The following is a 24,555-nucleotide window of genomic DNA, read 5'->3' as shown; positions in this document are numbered from 1 at the left end:
ACTAGATTTTTTTTCCCCGACATATACATCCTTTTCCTTTTTAAACATATTTCTACGTCTCTGCAGATTGTCACTAGTTGTTGACCATTCTTAAGTTTCTCTGTGTGTCGAAGGACATACAAGCATTTCTTCCTTGTGTTCATCTATTCAGAATATTAGCTGTAACTTAAGGAGAAGAGGAATCCAGCGTGGCTGTCTTCAGCAAGACTTTTCTGTTTTATCAGTGTTACATAGAGAGTAGAGGAAATTCTTTAGTCCTGAACTCATGTATCCAAGAAAACAAAGAAATACAAGCAGAGAAAATAAACATATTATTTTTTATTTCTCTAGAAATAGCTAACTCTTTCACTGTGAGATCAGTTCTTCCTAGTCCAAAAGGATCATCCACTTGAGTGTGGAGATACCCAGAGTTTATGGTGGATCAATACACAGTACCTGGAACGCAGCCGTCTGATCAACCATGCTCCTGCACCTACAGGTCACCCAGCTGAGGACATCACATTCCGTCCTTTGCTGCTTCTATAGTAGGACACAAATGTTACAACTCAGCACATTTCCCAAAGAGTAAAAAGGTGAACCAGCTAACTGGGTAGAGTCATTATGGAACATGGTCTGTCCAACTGGAAGGTTCTCAAAAATGAAGGTGTTCTCTAACTTGTTTTTGTATCGGTAGGTTTTTAAGCTGCATATTTATACAGTTAGTCATTTGCCACACTAATGAAAAAAGGAAACGCATGCAGTCATATAATGGGACATAGGTGGTTGCAATTGCTAAATCATTTGCACCTGCGCAAAGGGAATGCAAAATGGAGCAGGTTTATGCTTGCTTTGCAAAATGGAAATACTAATAAAAGACTGGAAAATGGATGTAATCAAAAACTGTGAGTTTAGGCAAAGGAGGATCCTGCATTGCTCATTTTTAATAAAACTAAATGGCTCAGAGCAGTGATTTTATAGACTGGTGTGCCTAGAAAAGGCCTGTGTCTTAATTTGTGCTGTAACATACTCATATGTTTGCTTCTAATATCAAGAAAGTATCCCCCCTCACCCTCCCTCCACAAAAAGAGAGAAAGAACCACTGTCTTTTTGGTCAACAGAAATCACTAGTATAGCTAGAAAATAGAATCATTATTTACTTTAATGGGAAAACACAGAAGGTCACTTGTTCAAAACTCACTTAAGCAGATCCATTTCCCCTGTGAACAGATACACGTCAAAGGAAGATAGATTTGAATATGCAAGGTTAACATTTACCTTCCTGGAATTCCTCCAGAGTTTAGCTGTATCACTCAGGTATTCTTCCAACACATCAAGTGTAAGGCCTCCAAGGATCATCTTCCTGACATGATGCTCTTCTGTCCTGTTGATGATTTCAAAAATTGTTGCTCCATGCCTAGGAAAGGCATACAAACTTTCTTTCAAAACTTTAAAACCCTTGTTGTCCTCCTTTTTTTTTTTTTTTGACCCATTTAGGCAGATCAACAAAGATGTTTGATTCAGAAAAACCAGTAGTACTGAAAATAGAGTATGAACATTATCCAGTACTATATAGTTTGTAAAACTCAGTTTAAAAAAAAAAAAAAGAAAAACACAACCCAGTGATTCAATAAGCTGTGGGTGAAATTCAGGATGTAAATAAAGTCAGTGGCAAAGTTCCCTTTGACCCCCTTAGGCCAGATTTTCTCCCTACATATCCAGCAGGTAACTTGAGACATAATACCTCCAGGTATTCACTGCAGTAACCAAGCAGTAGTCAGGGCATTGCAGGGATGGATTGGAGCACAGCACTAAGACTCAGATTAGTTAAGAGCCTTAAGTCAAACTTTGATTTTATCTGCTTGTCAAACAGAGGATCACCTGTACTGTAGCTGCACCTCTGCCAGCCAATTAAAGTCAAAGAAAAGGGTTTTGTAGTGCTTTAGATTAGATTGCTTACCTTCTATTTGATGAAATACACAAGTAATACATATGTTAAATTAATTTTTTTCTTTCTCCTTGTTCCTGCTTCTTGATCCTGTAAGTGAAGAACACTAGGTCCTTGTGTCCTAGAGCACTAAGCTTGAGAGAAACTGCCAAGTTTCTTTGTCAATTAGCCTAACGTCTGCATTATTTCGCTTCAGAATTTAGGATCCTCTTTACTTTGTGAGTCCTGAGCATGAAGAACAAAAGAACTAGTGGCTCCATGACAGAGAAGAGCAAAAACTGATTTAGGAAGAGAAAAATATCCTTTGTTAAGTTATTGTAAATGTTGAGGGTTTCTTGTTTGTTTGTTTTATTAATTGCTATTTGTCTTCAATAACAAATTATCATAATGGAAATTTCAGAGGGACACTTACCTACGTCATGTCTGTACTTGGGAACTCGTAGTGATATCCTTTTTTCTTCTGAGTCCAGTGTTTATAACTTACCCTTTTCAGGGCAGAATAACCAACATCCATTCCCATTTAAAGCCTCTCTAACAATTAATTTTCTGACCCCCTCTGCAGCCATATGGATGCAATATCATACAACAGTCATTGTCTTCTAGTGCTCCCTATATATCTAATGCATCCACACAAAACCAGCCTTCCCAATTGCTGGTGATCTGGACAACAGCCATTTTCCCCACCTAGAACTCTCCAGTCTGTTTCCAGCGAAGCACTCTGCTCTCACACACAAAGCATGTGTTTATGCTGTTTAAGCACCATTTTTTTATCAGCAGGGTGTGCACAATCAAGCGTATTTTACTCAAATACAGAAGCATAGATTGGTTTACTCAGTTAAAAGCTTTGATCTGGCAACTACAGATACTAGGTAGCCCTAAAGGGATCCACAGTGCTTATGGATCCTGATTTGGTTTTGGCTGCTAAAGCAGAATGCGAAGGGTAGGTGGGAATTTCTCCACTGGCACTAACAGAGCATTGAGTTCCTGAGAGTGAGGGGTGCGTTCTTCCTCCTGATAACTTTGCTTCTTCATGTGACCTTCCCTTGCTAGTCTGAGACAAATAGATCATTATGCCACATGTTACTACAAAATTGGTAAACATTCCTGGCTGCCTCAACTCAAGACAAAACATTAGCTGCAAGCTGTGGGAGCTTCAGTCAGACACGCTCAGAAAAGGAACCCTGTCCTCGTTCGAGGGCATAAAATTTACTTTCGGGTTTCATTTGTTTCAGTGGGTGGATAAAGCCAAAAAAGGTAGTTATAAAAAAGAACATATATATTTTTAAAATGTTCCTTTAGGATGTGCCTGAAATCCTAAGAACTGGAAACAGTCAAAATACTGTGTTCTGTCCAAAGAACTGCTACAAAGGGAATATGAAATTTTTATGGCCATTAACTTGAAAACAGTGCAATGATTTAGCTATAATCCTCAAAATTACTGATCAACCTTTTTCACCTAGTCAGCTATTTGCTGTGATGTGAAATGAGGAAATAGTTGCTCAGATGAGATAAACAAGCAACTTCTTATCATTGCAAAATGGAAATGTGCAACTGCACAAGCAAAATAGCATTTTACATTCTGTTTTTAGCAGTTACCCATTGTTGTCTTATTATTAAAATTCATCTTGCTATTTCCATATTCCTGCTTTATGTTACCTTAAAAAAAAAAGTATCCTTTCCGCCCACTTTTTTTTTAAGCATTTGCCACATTTCCAGCTGTTACGAGAAATTTAAGGATACAGATTGGTTTACTCAGGTGTTTTGGCTGACAAAGGTCAAGAGGATTGGGTTATAAATATGTAAATCATTAATTATAGTGTGTATTCCTTTTACTGCATTGCTGAGAATTGCACAGGAGAACAGAGATTAAATACTTCCCTGTAGGCTGCAGTTGTTTTTCCTCCATGCTGGGGTTAACTCTGCCCTGGTGCGAGAAGTCATCTGCTCAGTTGTATTGGTTCCTTCTGCCAGCCACTTGAACATCCACAAAGAAATAACATTACACAGAGTTTTCTGTGATTGGGGTCCTTGCTTTTCCCAGAGAACAGAGCCTTGGCTTAAAGTGCTATAATGTCAAATATCATAAGGGTGTCCCTCTGGCATTTTGTCAGATGCTTCAATACACATGTTTATAACAGCATGGGACTTTAAGCAGATCTGGGAGCTCATAGCCTCAGGTGACTGATCCCAGAGCATTTAACACTTGCATGCTCCCACTGAGTTCAGTGGGAACATTTCTGAGCTTAACATGAAGTTTGTGATTTATTAGTTGCGTATTGGTGTCCATTTGAGTATGTGGTGAATAAAAGCCTGTGTCCGAAAAATATGCTTAGAAGTTATGGGTCAAAGCTACAGCTGTTCCGGCATGGTACCCTCTGAGGGTAGATATTAGTTGTGGGGTAAAATCAGGGATCCAGGGCAGATCCTGGCTGGTGCAGCCCATGACTTTTCAAGTTGCTGTGGTTAGTCGCTGGGTGCATTCATACACTTTTAACGAGGATCAGGCTTGGGATATCACTGACAGGGCAGTGATAACATGCTCCATTCCTGAGTGGAAGTATGGACATATTTTGGGGCTCTAAAAAAGGGCAGGCTGTCCCCTTCCCCACACATCTGCGGAGCCAGGGCTGAGGCAACCTCTCAGAGGGGCTTTGGGGGTTGCAGTGTGGCTGATTGGCAAATACAGACAAAAAAAAAAAGCAGGCTTGAGTTGCACTGAACTGATACTGCAGATGTATTCAGGGTGTGCAACTGCACATGCACATGCTTCCTATTGCAAGAGAGGGACCTCCACCAACAGCTGAAGAGGAAGCTTTTAGTATGCAAGTTGCTTTCTTACCAGCAGGAAGATTAGCCTGCAAGGAAAACGCGGAAAAGCAAGAAATGAAAGCTTATACAAGAGGCAAAAATTGCAAAGTATCTAGCTTTGAAAAAGGATGTGTAAGAGCCGGTAGTGAGAGCCATGCTAATGTTTTGGCATCCAAATCCAACTAGCAACCTTTGACTTTATGCCAGTTCAGCACTGGGTGTGAAACTCTTGGCAGATTGCCTCAACTTCACAGCATTTTTAGGTCTGGCGGCAGAGAGAGGGAGAGCAGAGAGAGCAGAGACCTGAGTATTCAGAAGATTTTATAAGTCTTGTTTCTGTTTCCCTTTTCTACTTACAAGAAACTATTCATGCCTGTTGGAACTATGGAGGATCTAACTTGCAAGGATCAGGTTAGGGAAACAATCCACTTCCCCCGTTTCTATAAAAGTGGTATTTAGAAGTATAAAACTTCCCTTTACACACACACAAAAATATTTCTTATCAAGGAAAGATATTGCCAGATGTGATTTTCAGGAAGTGATCTATCTTTCCAGTTGGAAACACCAAACTTCCTTGTTAAGACACAGGACATTTTAATGCCTTCCCCTCTCCCAGAAATATCAGAACTGCTTAAAGTATCTGGAAACAAAATGGTCACAGCTCCTAAAAAATTAGAAAAAGTAAAAATAGAATAATGTTTATTTAATTATTTAATTTGTGTTTGCGCAACAAATGCACTACATTGTTATGCTTAACCTGGTGCTTCAATCAAAGTAATTTTAGATTCAAGGAGTGCATTTCCAGTTCAGTGGAATAATTTTCCTTGTGCTTGCAGGTGTGAGTTTACCTAAGTCTGATTAAAATATTATATGTATATAACATATGGTATAAAATCAGAAGCCTTCTCACTAATCAAATAACCCTCTTTCTAAAAGTGTAAGTTAACAGGAGCAAAAGTATCTTTGAGATTCTGATAATTACGGATTTTGCTCAGAGGTTTTTGCCTGTCCACTGTTTAAGGCTGCAGTCCTCCTCTCACTAAGGACTGTGCGTGGAAGGAGAGGGAGGGGAGGTTGTACTGCCCAGCGTCGCTGCTGCAGACCTTTGCTACAGAAAGCCCTCTCGGGCAGAAAGGATGATCCAGAAGCAGCAGTGTTAGCAGAGGCAAAGCCTGCTAACCTTGGGTCACCGGCATGTGAAAGGATTCCACGGGCCCTTTGCTTCTCTGCTTATGTTACCACACAGTCGTGCACACTGATTCCAGTGCCTGTAGTGCCAGCTTTTATTGCCGTCATCTTCCTCTATGGGCAGCACAAAGTGCAAGTTTGCTATTTTGGTTATTCCAGCATCACTTTGGGAACCTCGACACCAAGCATGACCATGCTACTTCAAAGCAGCGATCCTGCAGGAAGAAACTGACAACTCTTTACAGGCATTCCTCAGAGCGGTAGTACATCCCACAGTCTGCCAATACATGTGGCTGTTTTTTCCCACGCTGGCTTGGAGAAGGAGGCAGAGCAGCAGGGACGTTCATTTCTCCACGCTGGCAAATGCTATATACCCTGTTTTGTACTATTCACTCTGTTTTTCTCCCCTGCATGTCTTGAATAGGATTAACAAACAGAGGTTTTCCTTTAAGCTCCGGTGAACTTTACTAAGACACTCAGAAACTGCGTCAGAAGTTTTAAATAGTCTGTCTCACTGGTGGTTCTCTTGGCACCGTAATTTCTTGTCTTAATAGAGTCACTGACACTTTGTCAGTGACAGTTCTTGCTCTATATCACCATCAGAGTGTGTGACATATTAACTTTCAAGCAACCTAGAGGTTTTATTTGCTGTCACAGACCTCTTTAAATATTGACCTCTTTAAACATTAAACATGACGGACAAACACCCCAGAACTGATGATGCAGAGATTGCAAAATAAATTACTGTTTAAACCATGGAATGTGCAACATGACAATTCAGAGCAGCTGTCAGGGCCATCTCCGGCTGCCTTCTGGGAAGTGCTGTCACCAGCTGCGACATTGGTGCTAACCGTGGTTTCAGACTTACTTCAGGAAGCATTATTGTCAAATAAGCGTACTGATTAATTGCTTTAATGACTCCAAATCGTTCTCTTATTGTCCATTCTCTGATCTGTGGAGTTACTACTTTGTGAAAAATGAAGTGTCGTTGGTCATTTGGGCACACCAAAAATGAAAGTATATGACGCAAGACGTTTAAAACTTCTGTAGTGAGGCTTGTATCTCGGTAATTTCTTCTCCAGGTAAAGATGTATTGCTCAGATCTTTGGTTGTTGAAATCACTTTGGCATTTGTGTCTGTATCGCCTCAGGGAGCTTGCCCAGGTCCAGTTTCAAGTTCTTTGAGTCAAACACCTTGCCCAAAGAAGGCAGGGCAAATTCTAAGCCGTTACCACCCCCTGCCCTGGTTTTCCTTCCAGATCTGTCTCCTTTTCACTACGTTTGAAAAATAAGAAAAAATTGTTCTCTGGCAAGCCTTTGAAGAATGTAAACAATGCCGTAGTTATAAGCTAAACACCAGATATGTTTTACTTCAGCTTAGAAATAATCCTTTTGCAAGCAAGCTTACCTCTAATCCGGTAGGAAGACTTTTAACAAGGGAAGAACTTCAAGATCATAGCCAGACAGCACTTATTGCAGGATGCACAACTGATGACCTGTCTTCAGGACAGAGTGAGAAACCATGCTTCTACATTGCATTTTAGGTGAGACCAAGAGCACAACTTTGAAGCAAATCTGGTGATTTTTCCCATATAGGACACTGCAGAGGTCTTGAAGCATATTGTCTGAATTAGCTGCAGATAAGACTAACCCAGAAAATGTGCCCCTGGAGTGCTCCAGCCACTAATGGGTTTTCCGTTTGCAGGTCAGATCAGAACTGGTCTGAAGTAAAACCTACTGAAATTAATATGTTGTGCAATACCCAGTCCTCAGCATCGATTGTTTTACACTATAGATCCACTCCCACTGAGTTATCCTACTTGTGCATGACCCAAAAGAGCTTCTGATACTCAATTACCATGCATTAGGTTTCCAACTATAGTATCACCTTTGGTAGGTGTTGACTAATTCATAAATAAACTAACAAATGAAAAAAAAAACCAAAGGAAAACAAAATAAATGGTCTTTGGTTCAAAACAGCAATGTCACTTCTCTGTAATGTTTTTTCTTCTGCTACTGCAAAGCATGTGAGGGAAACACCAAGAGCCAGGGCTTCCAGCCAAGGGCAGGATTCAGGCTCGGATGGGTTAGGTCCCTGGTACTCAGTTGACCTCAGCGGAAAAAGTAACTACACATCCCAGATGAAGATCTAGACAAAAAAGTGTTTTGCTGTAAGCACTGACTGCAAATTCAAAACTCAAGGATAGATTTTAATGCCTATGATAAGGATACTATGTCAAGATCCACCCAACTATTTCCTGCTCTTATTTCCAAGCCTCCAGTTTCGCTAAGTTAGCGAGGACCGCTGGAAGGATCCCTCGTGCCAAGGTGACAGCCATGGGAAACAACAGCTCCATCCCACGCAGCTCCGCAAAATGTGAACCAAAACCTTACACTTTAGGCTTCTTTTTGGGTGCTAGATGTTTCTGTATGTATCCTTCCATCTATCCACATGCATATATTCTGAGCTCAGGCAGTATTTAGAAATTATTTCTACCTCAAAAGTTTACGTTTGTTTCCTTCCGTTTGAGCAAATTTGTGCTTTAAATAAAGAACATGGGCTCTACCTCTTAATTTTAAGGAGATTTATCCCAGCCTATGTTCTAGCTAGTGGTATTCCCCTCAGCAGAAGCTGCAAGCTAATTCTCCACCTGAAACTTCACATTTATATCTTGAATTTCCAGATCCTATTTCTAAATGAAGATTGATAGGCTGGAAAAGAATGTACATGGAAGAATCTCTTTCTATTTGGGAAGCAGATACCTCCTTGGCACCTGCAGTTACTTAGGTGCCTTCTCTGTTGACCATTTTTCAAAGATATTTGGGTTCAATCCGTCTCCTGCATTTCCAGTGCTGCTAGATCTTGGCATTTCAGATAATTTCTTTCTTTCCTCAGTGACCAAAAAATTGCAGACCTTCCTACCAGGTGCACGTGGAGGTAGGCAACATGACTGCTATAATGAGAATGTTGTTGAGTGTACATAAACTGGAATTTTACTGGGGCTAGTTGAATTTTGAAATTTGAGTAGAAGGTTACAGTCAGCTACACTGACCTTAGAGGACCTACAGATAAAAGACACAGGTTAATTCAGCTGTAAATCTGTGCAGAATGGCATAGCAACGGGATGACTGTCCAAAGGGGAATGGTTGATCTAACTTTAGGTAACTGCTTAAAATTATTTTCCTGAAAACATAACAATTCTAGAATAGACCTACGCCCTTGCAAAGGGTATTAACTGCTATGCAAAAGATGCCAGATAACTAAAAATAAAACAAAAAATTGTTGTATATAAGCGTGAAGCAGTTTATTCTTTAAAATTTACTTTACCACAAACACAGGGCCTAAGACACAAAGTCTTGGGTTTAATTTTTGTGAGAGAATTTGGACTCCCAGCCACCTCTGAGCAGACTGACAGCAGTGATGCTGCTCTTGAATTGGCTAGATGTGGGAAGAGGCACTAACAGTTCTCCTGCCGTCTCTGGTGGAAGTTAAAATCCAAGATAAGTTACAATAAAAGCAGCAGATAAATTTGCTGCTTTAGCCAATGTGCCCTTTAATTCAAACAACTCTGAATACTCAGTTTTGCAAGTGTGATTGTGCAACTCAGGATAACTGCTCCACTTCTATCCCACTGCTCTTTAGTTAGTCACCACCTGCAATGTTTTCCACATCACACGTCATTGAGACTATCCTGTACAGATGATTATGAACTTATACGTATGAAAAATATTTTCATTGTATACATGAGGCTCTTCTTTTCCTATTACCTCTTGAAAAAAACCTTCTCTTTCTTTGCCTTCATCACTGCTATCTGCACTTCATGTTCAGGAAGACTCCACTGCAGGAGTAACAGCCTCAGCGGAGCCACTCGCAGAGGACAAGAAAAACAACTCAGAAGCTGGCCAGCAGTTCAGCAATTTGTTTTTCTCTCTTTAAACCTGTGACTAGTTCCAATCATCCCTGTATTTAAAGCCAGGGATATGCTTACATGACTTAATTGAATTGGGACGTTACACAGAAAAAAGATTTTGTCTAAGCCTGACTTACCTACTGATTTTTGCTGGTGCTACCAAGATCAGGCTGAGCCTGTGAGAGCAAGTGCAATCAGCATTTGAAAAAAAAAGGAAACAACACAAACTCAAATCCTAGTTCGTCCATGTAAGGAAATCACTCAACTTTGGGATTGTTTGGCAGAACTTAAAATATATCAGGTCTGAGTGAAGATCTGGAAACTACTTGGTGTCTTGCTAATGCCTTAAAAAGGGAAACTCATTCAAGATTAATAGAATGACGATGGCAAATGCTTAATGAATGAATAAAAAAGCAACCAAACAACTCACACAGCTACAAACCGCTTTTCTAAGGCACACAGCTGCACTATTGGGCTGCCTGATGGTCAAATCTCAGAACACAAGCTTTCCTCCGCCTGACAAAGAGCATTCAATTTTAAAGAGTTTATACGGCCAGCTTTCTAGCTGCGAAAGGCTGTATAAGCGTTTCAGTTTTGTTTTTCACACACTGTCAAAAGATTTTTTGTTTTGGCTTATATGCTTTCAAAGGCACAACAGAAGTATTTACAAAGGCGCTATTCATGTCAGTATTTAACTGTTGATTGACAACTCTTCTTCTGCATGCGGGTGAAATCTTGCTGAATTGTAGCTTTGGCTGGAAGGAGCCAAAGTGAAATTGAACACCTCTTCCTCAGTCCCAAATATCTGCAAATCTAAAGGGCCTTTTGTTGAAAGAGTACTGAGTTTCAGAAAGCCAGGCAAGAAAGGAAAATAATTCTTTTTTTTCAGTTCTTTCCTTGTGCTTATTGCTACAGAGTCCAACTCTGACCCCTGAACTCAGGGTAGATATTTCGATGATCCTCATCAGCATGCCATCTGACAAGAGGCTGTTAGCTTCTGTCAAGTGTCCTGTTTCCTCCCACATCAGTTCAATGAAGGAAGGACAAAGTTTAAAAATGCTGGCTGTTCTTATGTTTAAAATATCTATGGTAGGAAAAAAAAAGAAGAGCTGAAGAAATAGCCCTTGTTAAGTACTGAGACCTTGTTTTCTGTATATGTCACTGGAAGCTTTGCCTTTTCAAGGCACGAATTAAAAACTGAAGAAGTATACCTGTATTTTTGGTTTCACATCCTTTAACAAAAAGTGATTTCCATGCTTTTAAGCAGTATTTACACACAATTGTCTACTAAAAGATATTCGGCAAAGTTTCTGTAAGACAGCTGCCACTTTAACCTTTTTCTAATATTTTGAGCTTTCATTTTTAAATCTCTCCTTTTAAAACACTCAGCTTTGTATTGCAAGACAAACATACCAGACTTTATCTTTCAAATACATGGAAGCAACTTGGCATTTGCGTGGGCCAAGACACTTAGAAGATTTTCCATTTCAGAGGTGAACTTTTTGAATGTTCGTACAGCAAGTGAGGTATAATCAGCCCTAATACTCTACAGTATAAGAATATACCAGGAACAAGGCGCCTACATCTACTTTAGCATTTGAATTGTCTCTCTGGTACGACAAAGATCTATGTAATTTAATGTTTCAGAATATTCAGGCGTGTCAAAGAAACATGAAATAATTGCATCAACAGAAATACCAAATGCTTATTTTTTAAAAAGAAAGACAGTAAAAAGAGGAGAAAAGCAGCAAAAAAAAAAAAAAGAGAATAGCAAGCTATTCATAAATGCATGTTTCCTCTCCATCATTTTGAGAAAAATTTGTGTGGGATTTGGCTCTCTGGATGCCCAGTACTTCTGCCACACTCCAAAGTGTGTAAACTCTGAAAGAGAGTCACCTTTGTCTCAAGAATTTTCACCTATTCAGGTATTCCTCCGTTACTTCACACAGAACAGACTTTCTTCTCTTCACATTCTTTTAAACTTCAAAACATATTAGAGAGAAAATGGCTGTGGCAGTCAAGCCTTAGGTCGGCTCTTCACACAGTGTATCCTAATAAAGGAGGTGTTTTCTCCTGCTGCTTTAGGAAAGCTGCTTGTGTCATCAGCCTCTCAACTGTTAGTATGTTTATGGATCTCTTTGCAGCCTTACTGCCAAGCTTTCGCTTGAAACTATTTTATGTTGTTCTATTAGCCTTTTATCATGACCTTAAAGACTACATTTCTCCAATTATTGTTTTCATTCTGGGAAAAAAAAATCAATGACCATTTGCAGAGAACTTATGGGCAAGATTTTGGGAGCACAATGGTAGAAGATAACTTTGAGTAGAAGCAATAGATTTAAATAACAATTTTGTCTTTCACTTTTAAACTTTTTCTTACATACATCAGAAATCTCATAAAGAAAAACAATTTTAAATGCTGTCAGAGGAAAATCAGGAAAATGATCTTGCCAGAATAAAATGAGAACTTTGCCTGAAGCTATGCAGGCGTCACTTGGGTAGGGCCTGTGTACATGAAGTACACCAAGACTGGGGTAAAAAAATTAAAAAAAAAAAGAAAAAAATGCAACCCCACTAAACTTCTTAAGAATTCAGAAAGGAAATTCTTTCCCTGTATATAAAAGGAAGAGTCTTCTAGCCCTACCTCCTTTCTTTGTACCTTATATGCATCTAAGTCTCATACATACATACCTAAACACTTAGATGTGTGCGTAGGCATCAACACTCTTTCAAATTCACTTTTCCCTAAGGTTTTTTGAAATTCAGCCTATTTGAAAACTTGGCTCCTATGTTACTGCAGGAAAGGACTAATCTGATACCAGAAGCACCCTGCCAAATTCAGTAGAAGAGCCATCAAAATTCGTAGTAAACTGCACAAAATGGCTTCAGAAATGCATACCTGTTTTATCAGCAAAACATGGGCTCTGTCACAAGCATGACAGAATTTTAAATAGATCAATTCTGTGGTGGTCAGGTGAACAAGGCTGTCTTAGAACTTAATCTAAACCCTCATAGTCTCTTTTTGCCAATGAAACTGTTTTCTCTCTTCCCCGTGTCTGTCCCAGCTCTCCTCCTATAGCTACCTAAAAGTTTGATCCAGGTTATCCTTCTGGACAGCTTTTTTCACCTGTGTTATGGTAGACATAGACACACTATGTGTAGATATAAACCACCAGCTGACCTGAACTACTTTGATTTGTTATTATGTGTATTTACACTCCGCATGCACAATGTTAAATATTACCCCGAAGAGCAAAATGGAGTGGAAAAATACTCTGATGCGTCATCCAGGAGCGGTGAGTGCAGTTCCTCAGAACGCCACAACCTCTGGTAGCTTTGAGCAAATCGTTTTTCTTTCTTTGCCTAAGGTTTTTTTTTTTTTTTTTGTCTCAGAAACTGTGTAGCAATACTTCCTTTCCCCAGAAAATTTTCCTGTTTTTGCCTTCAGACACTGTAAGCTCCTGGTGCAGGAAACTTCTTGCTGTGTCTTTGACTGAAAAGAGAATGAGAAAACTCTGTCTCACCTTCAACTTTTTGTGCACTCTGTTGGAATAACATTAACATAACTGCTAAAAATATTTGGTCAGTTCTGTTGAGGCCATAGGAAATAACATTACTTCTGGCTGTTTTCAGCTTTTCCTCATGGTGCAAGACGGTAGTTTTAAATATGTTATTGCTAAATTAGTTTAACAGTTCCTGGATCAACATAACTAGTTACCATCTAAACAGCTTAAAACACCACTTTTGAAGAGGTTTTTAATTCACCCATTTCCCTGGGTAGGGGGAATTTCCAGTAAGAACAGATGTAATACTCCTGCTTGTGAAACAGACAGGCAGGATCACATATGTCATTCCAGGGCTGTGCTGCAAAGGCGTATCTTTCTGTCAACAGGGCAACGTGACCTGTCCTCGTCACTGATGAAAAGTACTGGCAGGTTTGGAGAACTACAGTTGGCAAAGTTAGAAGTTAGCTCTGTGACTTTCACTTGGGGTCGGATGACAGGAACAGACACCTCATTTTAGACAAGCAAAAGAAAGTGAAAACAAGTTTAAAATTGACAATGTTTTTGACATATCCTCTACATCTAAAGAAAAGCAAAAACTAACACATATTCTGACTGAAGGCCGATTGCTGAGCCTTGGCTACATATGCTTGGCTCTCATTGTAATCAGCAGCAAATCTACCTGAGTATATCGAAGGTCAGAATGGAACCCTGATTTGAGCTCAGATCAATATAACCACATGATTTCACCAGCTCCACCTGAGTGTAATAAAGTAGAACTTAAGCCATCATGTCACTGATTAATGCATTTCATGTTTAAGTAAAGATACAGATCTTTATTTAAATAAATGGCAGTCCGAGGAAACAAAAGTCAGTGTAAATGGAATGAATGCCTTGCTGTATAAAATGTAAAAAACCAGCAGTTTATCAGAGTGTAGCGTAATTATTCTGAGTGCAAGACAGTAAAGGTGCAGGAAACCAGACATTAAAGCTGCAGAAGGGGCAGCAACTGATGGGTGGATTTAAGTCAAATATATCGCCTCAACCACAAAGCACAAATTTAAAGTGCAGCAAGCAATATTTGTCCTTAAGTGCTGATGAGAACTGGACGCTCCCAATTAGATCCAAGAGAAAAGTACACAAACTGTTCTCCAGCCCTTCTGCCATTGAAGAGACATTTTCCCTTTTGAGACCCCTACTGCCTTGAATTATCTTTGAATCATTCATTTAGTCTTTGCACACTATGACATCAGGCTACAATGAATCTTCCCCTTCCATTACATCACAGTTTTGATTCCACCCTCTGTCATGGCTGTCCCCTAGGAAGATGACTGTGTGAAGTGCGGGGTCTGGTGTACAGCATGAGTTAAAGCCCCAGGCTCTCTCCTCTTAGAAGTGCAGGGTCTGAACACAGGGAAGTTCTAACTCCATCCCAGCAGAAGCTGTGCAGGACACCTGCTGTAGCTCTGGTCACACTTCTGTGCATCCTGTGAAGGCAGACAGGCAGGAATTGCTATTTAAATTTAGTTCCTGAGTAAATAATTCCTATTTATTTGTTTATAAACAGTCACATATACAATCCATCCAAATACAGATGTGGTTGTTTAGAATTGGTTGGTTATATACACAAAAATACAATTGTATGCTCATAACAACCTGTCCTAAACTGTCTCATTGTAATTATTTTTGTTAAAGAAAACTTTTGGCAAAGAATATTCCTCATACATTTGGGATGCATTATTCAATTTACATTCTTAGAATAGTAAAAAATTCCTCCGTAGAACCGTCCCAATTTGCTTTTCTGTGAATATTCAGTTTAGCTGAGTTTATATATTTAAAATGAGCTTATATTTAGAAAGTAGAAAATTAGTACAGCTAAGGAAAGTATAAAATGCTAAATAAACCTGAAGTGTTTGCATGTTATGAAACGGTTAAGTTTCAATCTTGCCAAGTGAAAGTGAAAATTGTGTATTACAATGTGACATAATATGTGTTCTATTTTAAACTATATTATGATATAAAGTGTTTTACTACTAAAGGAGAAGCACTCAGATCTCAAACAAGCCAAGCTCAGAGTAGGAGCCAGGAGTAGTAAATCTCTCTTCCAGCTGCTACTGTGCAACATACCGGCAGAGCCTTTCCCGTTAGCTGCGAGGGTTTCTGTTACTTTTAACCTTAAGCTGTTCTGGTAATGCAGGGTGTGGTTCCTCTTCCCTGCTCCATGGCCAGACTGGTGTGATGACCCATCATCAACACGGCACAGCAATGAAGATGTCTACCAACGCTCCCCGAGACGGTACTGAGCATTTTGTTTGCACAAACAACATATTTGGCTCTTGAATTCTCTCTTCTTGCTTCCCTAAGACAACTGCAACCTTTCAGAGTTTGCTCTTAAGCGTTAAAAGTACTCCCAAAGAAAGGTCTTGCAGATCATGGTGGCTCTTCGTTCTGAAATAACTATTTCTCTGCTGTTTCAATATCCTCCTCCTTCAGTGCCCCAGTTGTAACCGCAGCATCCTATCTAATTGACTTAAAGCAGGAAGCCTTAATGCTGCCAAATATAAGGTCTCTAAGGAAAACAAATCTAATTCACAGGGCCTGTTAGCCTTGATATAACCCCCACAGGCTAGAAGGGAGAGAGGCAAGACAGAGAATCCTGTCAATTTGGTACATTTATTTAGCAGGTTCAAGCCCTGAAATAAGATACAGTTTGGTGTTTGAAAAGGATATGGTAGAAGAGTGGAAGAATAATCTAGACATCTTGCACACTAGATGTGTTTCTTTGCCTATTCATTTAAACCTTCCACTCTGCTTTGTGAGAGCTTCTCCATGTAATCAAATTCCCTATCCTGGCTGCAGTCCCCAATCCATAAAAATAAGATGGGGGTGAGGAAGAAATTAAGGTAGAAAGTCAGGAGGAAAAAGAAGAGAAAACAAGACAGAAAGAGGAAAAAAGAAGGAAATAAAAATAGATTGTGAGCTAATACTACATTCCTACAGACCCAAGCTAGTGAAAAATAAGGTACAAACCACATCAAGGCTGTGCTTTAAAATGTCTGGTTAATTTTCACAGCTTTTACTCCAGTGAGATGTTACTGGTCAGTGTCCAGCAAAGAAGACACTCTCTTAAGTTGGGAAAACCTTCAGCCATGCTGAAAAATAAAGCTGCAAACCGACCAATGTTCTTCAATGGGTATTGATGCTACTTACCAGAGTAAGGCAAAAAGTGGAAAAAAGAAAGTATTTAATTGCAATTGTAGGGGAAAAATAATGTATCTGTGTGGAAAAAGGTGATTTCCGAGTTGAAAACTAACCAGGAAAGAGGCTTGAAATAGTGGAAAATAGTAAACAAATTCCTGTGAGGTGAACTAACATTGTGCCTTGCAATAAAAAGTAGTTGGAAAGTAGCAACAACAAGGGGTTCGGTGCCAGAACATGGCAAAAACCATCACAGAGTCTCAGATCGCAGCTAGCCTAGGCACTTCTGGTGCTAGGCATCTGTTGGAAGAACAGTCTGTCTCCTGTTCAACCCAGGAGAGTTCACAAGAATTTATAAATGATAGCTGCCTCTGCTGAAGGGGACCTAACAGGTATAAAGAGTTGGTGCTGCCCTTTCCAAGCCCACAGCCACAAAAACTCACCATTACATCATTAGGATAGAGATCAACACCACTGAATTGAGCTCTACTTCCATGGGAGTCAATGGTAAAACTAAAAATTTATTACAAAAGCAGTTGTCTGAAAAGCTTTTTTGAATTTAGCCATTGTCTTCTTTTGCAAATCACATTTCATTGCCTTTGGCAGAAGGGGACTGTGATGGTTTAGCCCAAATCACCACACAGCTTCTCGCTCACTCTCCCCCTCCCCAGGGGGATGGGGGAGAGAATTGGGAAGGAAGGAGAACTCGTGGGTTGAGATGAAGACAATTTACTAAAATAAAAGGGAAAACTACAATAATAACAGAATATAAGGATATTAAAAAATATACAAAGTGAACAATATGTGTTTTCTCACCACCCGATGTCCCAATGACCGATACAGCCCGTCCCGAGCAGCGATCACGGAAACAAACCCGAGCAGCAAGCAAAGGAGCAAAAGGGAGCCAGCAAGGTAGGGGGAACGATGCCAGCCAAAACAAGCAGGAAGGATGGATGCCAGGAAGGCAGATACCCACCCTCGCCTGCCCCCACTTATATACTGAGCATGACGTTTATGGCATGGAATACTCTCTTTGGCCAGTTTGGGTCAATTATTCTGTCTGTCTTTCTCCCAGCTTCCTGCATCTGCAAATTAGCGAGACTCGGAAAGCAGGACGGTGTCCTTGGTCTCATTCACAACAACTGGTATCATCAGGGTGTTTATGAACATTCTTCACACACAAAATCCAAAACATACCAGCTACTGAGAGGAAAAATTAACTCCATCCCTGCCAAAACCAGGACAGGGACTATAAAAGAATCTCAACTTCATCAGGAACCTTCCTGTAAACCAGCAGGTTTCCATCTTAAACACAGATTTCTTCTGAGATGAAATAATATTTGCTTATTGTCTCCCTGCAGGAAAAGGTTGTATGTACCTGAAACTTGTCCATCATTCCTAGTTGCGCTAGCTCGTCTGATGATGCTTGTGGATCTCTGGGACATTATTGTTACTAATTTATGAGTTATAAAAATGAGTTAGAAGTCCCACCCTATCACAAAGACACCCCCCCCCCCCCGTCATGATCATCTGTGAGTCATTTACCTTCCTCGTGCCTCATACGGAAATCCAGTGCCAAAGGGTGTGTACATGGAAACTACTGGCAAATCTGGAAGAGTGAGTGGTAAACCGAGAAGTTACCTGAGAAGGCATCTGAGAAGGCAGCTGGCCTGTGAAGCCCTGTGTCAACACACATACAGCTAGTGAAGTGTCTGTGCTTAGGAGAAATGCCAACAGAGCTGCAGCATCCCAAAAAGGATTTAAGAGCCCAGTATGTACCTCAGAGCGGTGGTCCGGTGGGTGTGCTGCAGCATATCTCTATCAATCAGCAAAAGAGAACAAGTCCAGATATCCCCATGATTCATTCAAATGCAATGGTGATACTGGTTCCTGTAACCCATGATGTCTCCACCCTTGTAGACAAGGCCATGTACTTTGACTCCTAATAGGGATTTCATGTACTTACTAAACAAAAATAAATCTCTTCTCAGCACTCTTAATGCTTGGTATAAACTATTTGCATCACAATAACATGAGTAGCAATAACATTGAGAAATCAGCACTGCTTTTAACTGCTAAGTCATTGCCCTTTCACCAATCAATAGTTCCAGATATTTTCTATGGGAACATTTTCCCCAGTGTCCTCAAGGGAATCTTATGTGAGGAGATCCTACGTGGTCTTAAGAAGACTGTGAGTTGAATGAAGATTTCTATAAAAATTTCATTTGAGAACTGGTTTGTGTAGGCAACACTGGTCTTAGAAGCTCACGACTACTGCCAGTAGGACTACTTGTCCAAGATCATCCTCCTTCCTTCTTTGCTGCCTGGTTCCTCATACTTGGCTATTTAATTTCTGTTTATTTGAACATGGGATCACTTCCATGAACCCAGTGCATGGACTCGTATGTAGGTGTATCCGTGTGCTAACTTAATGTGCCTCTACTTTTCATTAGTGCCATGAGAAAGAGCAAGCTGAAGCTGCTTCTGGCCACTGTATTTCTTTAATAATGAGATTAAAGCACCTGTGGTGAGGTCTAAAGCAACAGCTAGTAGCTCCAAGTTGTCATGTCAGTGTGTAGATCTGGTAGAGCACCAAAATGTTTTATTTCTTCCCATCCTAAATGTGAAGGAGGTAGCTGACAGCAGAAGTGATTGCTGCTTCGCTGTTTATTGAATGTGACCTGACTGGCACACTTTCCTTTCCACGTTGCACCAAGGGCAGCCAAAAGTACGTGTAGCTTCTCATGAACTCTGGTGATTTACTGCTCCACATGTGACAAATCTGGCACCAATTTCAGCGTGCCTTAATATGCAAAGCTGCAGGCTGTGGTGGCTTGGAAGCAGCTTTAGCCTGCTATAAGGCTCCAGTCTTTGGAAAATGGATGGGCAGAGGGATAGGTAGCAAGTGCTTGGCTTGTCTGTTTACATCACTGGTGAGTCTTGGCCCTGAGTGTTCCTCACTGAACAGTACAAATGTCTTCACACAGCTAAGCCCAGCGAGCCTGCAGCCCGTGGCAAGGCCTGAGCTTTGGATTCTCTCTTTTACACAGTGCAGCTGCCTCTCAACAGGTGTGTAAGCCCAAGCTAGTGGTGTTTTGAACATGCAGTCATTTGCAATCACTTCATTTCTCTCAAATGACAGTGAGATATCCCTTACAGCTACTCAAATAACAGAGAAGCAACTGTTTAAAAGAAATGGTGGATAATTAACGTAAGCATTTAATGTTGCTGTGACTGTGACTCACTCGTTTACTTGGGATCCTCTTACTAGAGGATGCAAAGGTGCAAATAAGGGAATTCCAAAGGCAAGTCAATATTTGGGTTTTGTTTTCTTTAGAGCAAACTGGTTTCCAGAACCCCACCTTTATTTTAATATGAGTCTATGGAAAGAATTTTCCATTTATTTTTAATCTTTTTCAGCTCTGTGCAAAAGACCTGTACAAGTGTTTGGGACTTTTTGATTATGAAAGATGCTTTTATTTAATGTTATGATTGTGACTTCAGACTCAAAGACTACTACAAAATATCTAGTGTTATTTCCTTGGGGAGTGGGCTTTCCTTGTAAAGGGGCATTTGATATGTCTAAGTCTTAGCTCAACTTTTCAGTCTTACAGTAGAAGTGCAAGGTAACTGAATTATAGATGCTCTGTAAGAACATTTAGTTTCCTTATATTTTAGTTCTCCTTGGAATATGATGTTATTTTAGGCAGCAACAGAAATACAGACTAGCTAAATGATTGGAAACTACTATGGTGTTTGCAACACTTGTAGAGCTATTTGCCCTGTCTGACAGAAGGTCACCAGTTTCACTGTGCCTTGATTCCCTTATTATTAAAGAACTTAATGTTACTTACCTACCACAGGCTTGATACAGTAGGAATAAATATTTTTAGGAGCTTGGATGCTGCAGCAGCTGAGGTTACTGCTGAGTATACATGTTACTTAGCCATAATTTTGCTCATCTGGTGCATTGGCATCCAGTTCTCTAATACCTATTACATACTTCTACGATCCATGGAAGAATGTCACCAGTGAAATGACATTGCATTGCATGGAGGAAGGTAACAATAATTTACATTCTTGTACCTTACACGTTTCATTTTCATTGAGAACCCTGCATACTTTTCCTACCTCGTTTACAAAAGTTTACAATTTGAATATTGCACTGGTCTGCAAATGCCCTAACCACTGTGTTAATAAAAATTCTAAGTTTGGGGAGTCTGCAGATGACTTAAGCTGTTTTTTCAAGTGCTTTGTGCCAAAAGAGCAGAGGTCAGAAATCAGACCATAAACCTTAACCTAAGGGTTTTATTTTTCCGAGATATCAGAACCCCAAAGTAGGATCTCCTTAATCTGAGTTCGTGTTGCAATGGAGCAATGAAGTGCAAAAGCAGAGGGGTGTGCTACTTGTTTTAACTGACGCAATGATCTGGGAAGAGGCTTTTCCTCTCACACTTGCCTTTTGTCCGGAGATCCTAGTTCTGAACACTCCTGGCCAACATGAAACACTGGATGTTAAACCCTTTCTCAAGCAGTGAGAGAGCACCTTTTCACTCACAAGCAACCATGTTCAGGGAAGGACACAAACTGAAGTCTCAGGTGATAAATGTAACCAGAATTAAGCACTCAATCCCAGTAAAGACTTAAAATATTGCTTCAACCAGTGTAAAACATTGTGACTCTCCCACCAGCAATCCCAGGCCCATTCAGAGCCTTAGTTAAGAAAAAACAATAGTTATACACCACAGGTCCGAGTGCCACTTAGGTTTTTTGATACTTGAGTGTAAGGTTCAAACCAGGGCTTCTATAACCCTGTGTAACCAGACCTCAGATGAACTTGGCCTTTGCAGTGGCAACAGACCCTCAGAGTTTACAGAGTAGTTCTCTAATCTCCAGAGCTGTTCCTGCTCCTCAGGATTGCCTGTTCTTGTGCTTAGGACACGCACTTTCAGGGCCATCCTCGAAGTGAGTGACGGACAAGAGGTCTCTGCACTTAGCACCAAGCACTTGCACAGCTGTTTTGCTCGAAACAATGGAAGAAACTTTTTTCAGCATGCTTATTTGATCAAAGTGCAGATTGAAAATAGATTATGTGTTGCAGAGGCATCTTTTTTTGGCAAGGGAGAGAAGAAAAGGTTCATTTTTTCTGGGTGCTGTTCTCAGGGCTTCCTGAGACAGTGACTTACAGAGAAAATCGAACACTTTGCATCCACAATGTGATTTAAGAAACAAAGGAAAATGAAAAATCAAAGATATTGACGGTCTGAATCTGAATACTGAGTGGGAGCAGAGAACAAGATGTAGCTGTCTTTTGGAGCAGAAGTTTTGCTTTCTGATCAGGGAACATGTGTTGCTCACGCAAATGCTCATGCTTCGTATTGTGATTCATCTGGATTTCAGGGACCTGGCCAGAGCAGAGTAGCATGTGCCACAAAATCCTCTTATGCCATTTCTCTAATTATTATGAATTAAGGAAGCAGGCTAATGAAGTTTCATCCTCTGAGAAATACATTAATTCACTTTTAATCATCATGTTTTAAAATGTTCTTCAGCGCCGTTGGCCACGGGTCAGCCAGCTAGCTAAAGTAAACTGGGAGAGCAAGATGGGCTCTGAAAGAATATAAATCTTAAACCAAGAGTAGAGCGGACATGAAAAATAAACCAAAGCATGAGACAGTGAACAGCATATACATTTTGTGGTTCAGAAAAGGGTTTTTTTTTTCCTACTGGCAAAGGAGGTGCAAATACAGCTGGTTTTAGCATTATGTGTTCTCTGAACCTACAATGAGACAGGAAGGAGGAACATCTCCATTCTCAAGAAGTCAGGCTTTCAGAGAAAATAGTGTACTCGTCTCTCTATACCAAAGATTTGTAGTGAATTGGAGAGTAAAAGCAAAGAGGAAACAGGTCTGGAAAAGACATAACGTGTTTCATTATTTCATAAAAAAAAAACAACACCCATACCTCTTTTGTGTAGCATGCAGGAATGATCAATTAGGTTAGAAGAGTTTGTCTATCCCTGTTTTGGGGCTCATTCATCCATGAAAAAAATACAATGCAGTGTAAAGTACCCACAGAATTCAAAGATTTGAGATCTAATTATGGAATAAAGCTTCATATAAGCTACAAGGGTCAGAACTAGTCTTGAAGGCCTGCACAGTTAGTCCATGGTGGTTTTGCTTCCCTTACCAGGCAAAGAGGCTGGAGCTTCTACCCATGCCTGGAACACAAGACTCTCTGACATTTAAGGACAGCAGAGTCTTTCATGAGCTAAACTGGCAGGAGCAGAATGTGTAGTATGGTTGAAAAGTACTGAGCTTCGCGTCATTCTGCTTGTTGCTGCAAACAGAGTCACGGTAGGCAGGTCACCTCTTCTCACCTTGGGAAGGCTGTATTCTTGCAACACAGCTTTCCCTTGGCCATGAGAGGAATGAGAAAAAATAGCTGTAAGGATTAGCTACTGAATAGCACATCTTGTGTCTTTGTGGTTTAGGGAAAAAACTTATGGCAGCAGGGTTACATATAGGGTGTATTTTGATTCTGCTGTGTTCCCTTATACATCAGCAACAGAAAAAGATGAATAACGCTCAGACATCAAGAGGCTTAACAAAGTGTCATCCAGACTTAAATAACAAATTGAAATAATGTGTGTACACTAGGATTTTGTAGTGAGTTAAACAGAAGGCAACTCTAGACTCAGTTATCCACAGGAATATTAACAAACTGTGTTTACACAGCAGGAGACCCTCTCCCAGCAGCAATTCCTGTTAGAGGCTTCAGAGCTCCCACATCTCAGCATGGAAAGAAGAGCTGCTCACCTGCTGGTTACACATAAGTGGAAACTCCCTGAACATGTCTTGAGCTTCTGCGAACCTAGTTGTGGTGGTTTAGCCCGGATCACTACACAGTTTCTTATTCACCCTCCCCCTACCCAGTGGGACGGGGGAGAGAAATTGGGAAGAAAAGAAAACTCGTGGGTTGAGATAAAAACAGTTTACTAAAAATACTAAAAACTACAAAGCTAACAGGATATAAGGATATTAATATACAAAATATACAAAATGAACAATGTACAACTTCTCACCACCCGATATCCGAATGACTGATGCAGCCCGTCCCGAGCAGCAATCACAGGAACAACACCGAGCAGCAAGCAAAGGGGGGACAGCAAGCTAGCAAGGTAGAGGGAACGATGCCAGCAAGCAAGAGAGAAGAAAAGGATGCCAAGGGTGCCCGAACGGATACCCAACAAGAATGCCCGAACAGAAAAGGAATACCAGAAAATGATGCCCCCTCCCATGGGCAACCCCCACTTATATACTGAGCATGACGTTTATGGCATGGAATACTCTCTTTGGCCAGTTTGGATCAATTATTCTGTCTGTCTTTCGCCCAGCTTCCCGCATCTACACGTTAACGAGACCTTAACGAGACTTGGAAAGCCAGACAGTGTCCTTGGTCTCATTAACAACAACTCGTATCATCAGAATGTTTTTATCAACATTCTTCACACACGAAATCCAAAACACACCAGCTACTAAGAAGAAAATTAACTCCATCCCTGCTGAAACCAGGACACTAGTCCTCATCAGCCAGAGCCACACAGTCAGGGACAGCATTTCCATTCCTGTTGTCAGCTTTTCCCTTGTGTATGGCATACGCCTTCCCTGGCACCCTTTGGTACAGAGCGTTCCCAGGTAAAACATGTGTCTGATAAACAACATCTCTTCTTGCAAAAATTTCTAATAATGGCTCTCTGAAACAACAACAAAACAACCAAACCCTTGGAATTTGCTGAATTCATGTAAATAATTGCACTTCACTCCACTCCTAGCGTTACTTTGCCTCCCTACGTCTTTCTGTTGAAGCTCCTCCTCTGAACTCTTAGTTAAAGCACCAAGCATAGTTGGACTGAGTTCCTGCTACTGTTGCCAGCCTGAATGGTTTAGTAGTATTAATGTTTTAGGGCAGTATCTCTTACCACTTAAGAATCTTAGCTGTAACCCAGGTAAATGCTAAACTCT

At 40.4% G+C, this 24,555-nt stretch overlaps 1 protein-coding gene across 1 annotated transcript; it reads right to left on the bottom strand.

Annotated features, from left to right (window-relative positions):
• Positions 1-368: 368 nt before the first annotated feature.
• On the bottom strand, positions 369-18,352 carry LOC147596381 (uncharacterized). The gene is made up of 4 exons (XM_086771109.1): positions 18,311-18,352; positions 18,173-18,211; positions 1,255-1,393; positions 369-519 (listed from the first exon to the last, which is right to left on the bottom strand). Exons 1-4 carry the CDS (start codon positions 18,343-18,345, stop codon positions 412-414), a joined length of 321 nt encoding a protein of 106 aa, XP_086627235.1. The 5' UTR covers positions 18,346-18,352; the 3' UTR covers positions 369-411.
• Between the last annotated feature and the right edge of the window lie 6,203 nt (positions 18,353-24,555).

Source organism: Chlamydotis macqueenii, chromosome Z, assembly GCF_036417535.1.
Source record: "Chlamydotis macqueenii isolate bChlMac1 chromosome Z, bChlMac1.mat, whole genome shotgun sequence".
In the NCBI taxonomy this organism is placed as follows: Eukaryota; Metazoa; Chordata; class Aves; order Otidiformes; family Otididae; genus Chlamydotis; species Chlamydotis macqueenii.
The sequence above is the reverse complement of the archived record's forward strand: the minus strand, read 5'-3'. Positions and strand labels throughout refer to the sequence as shown.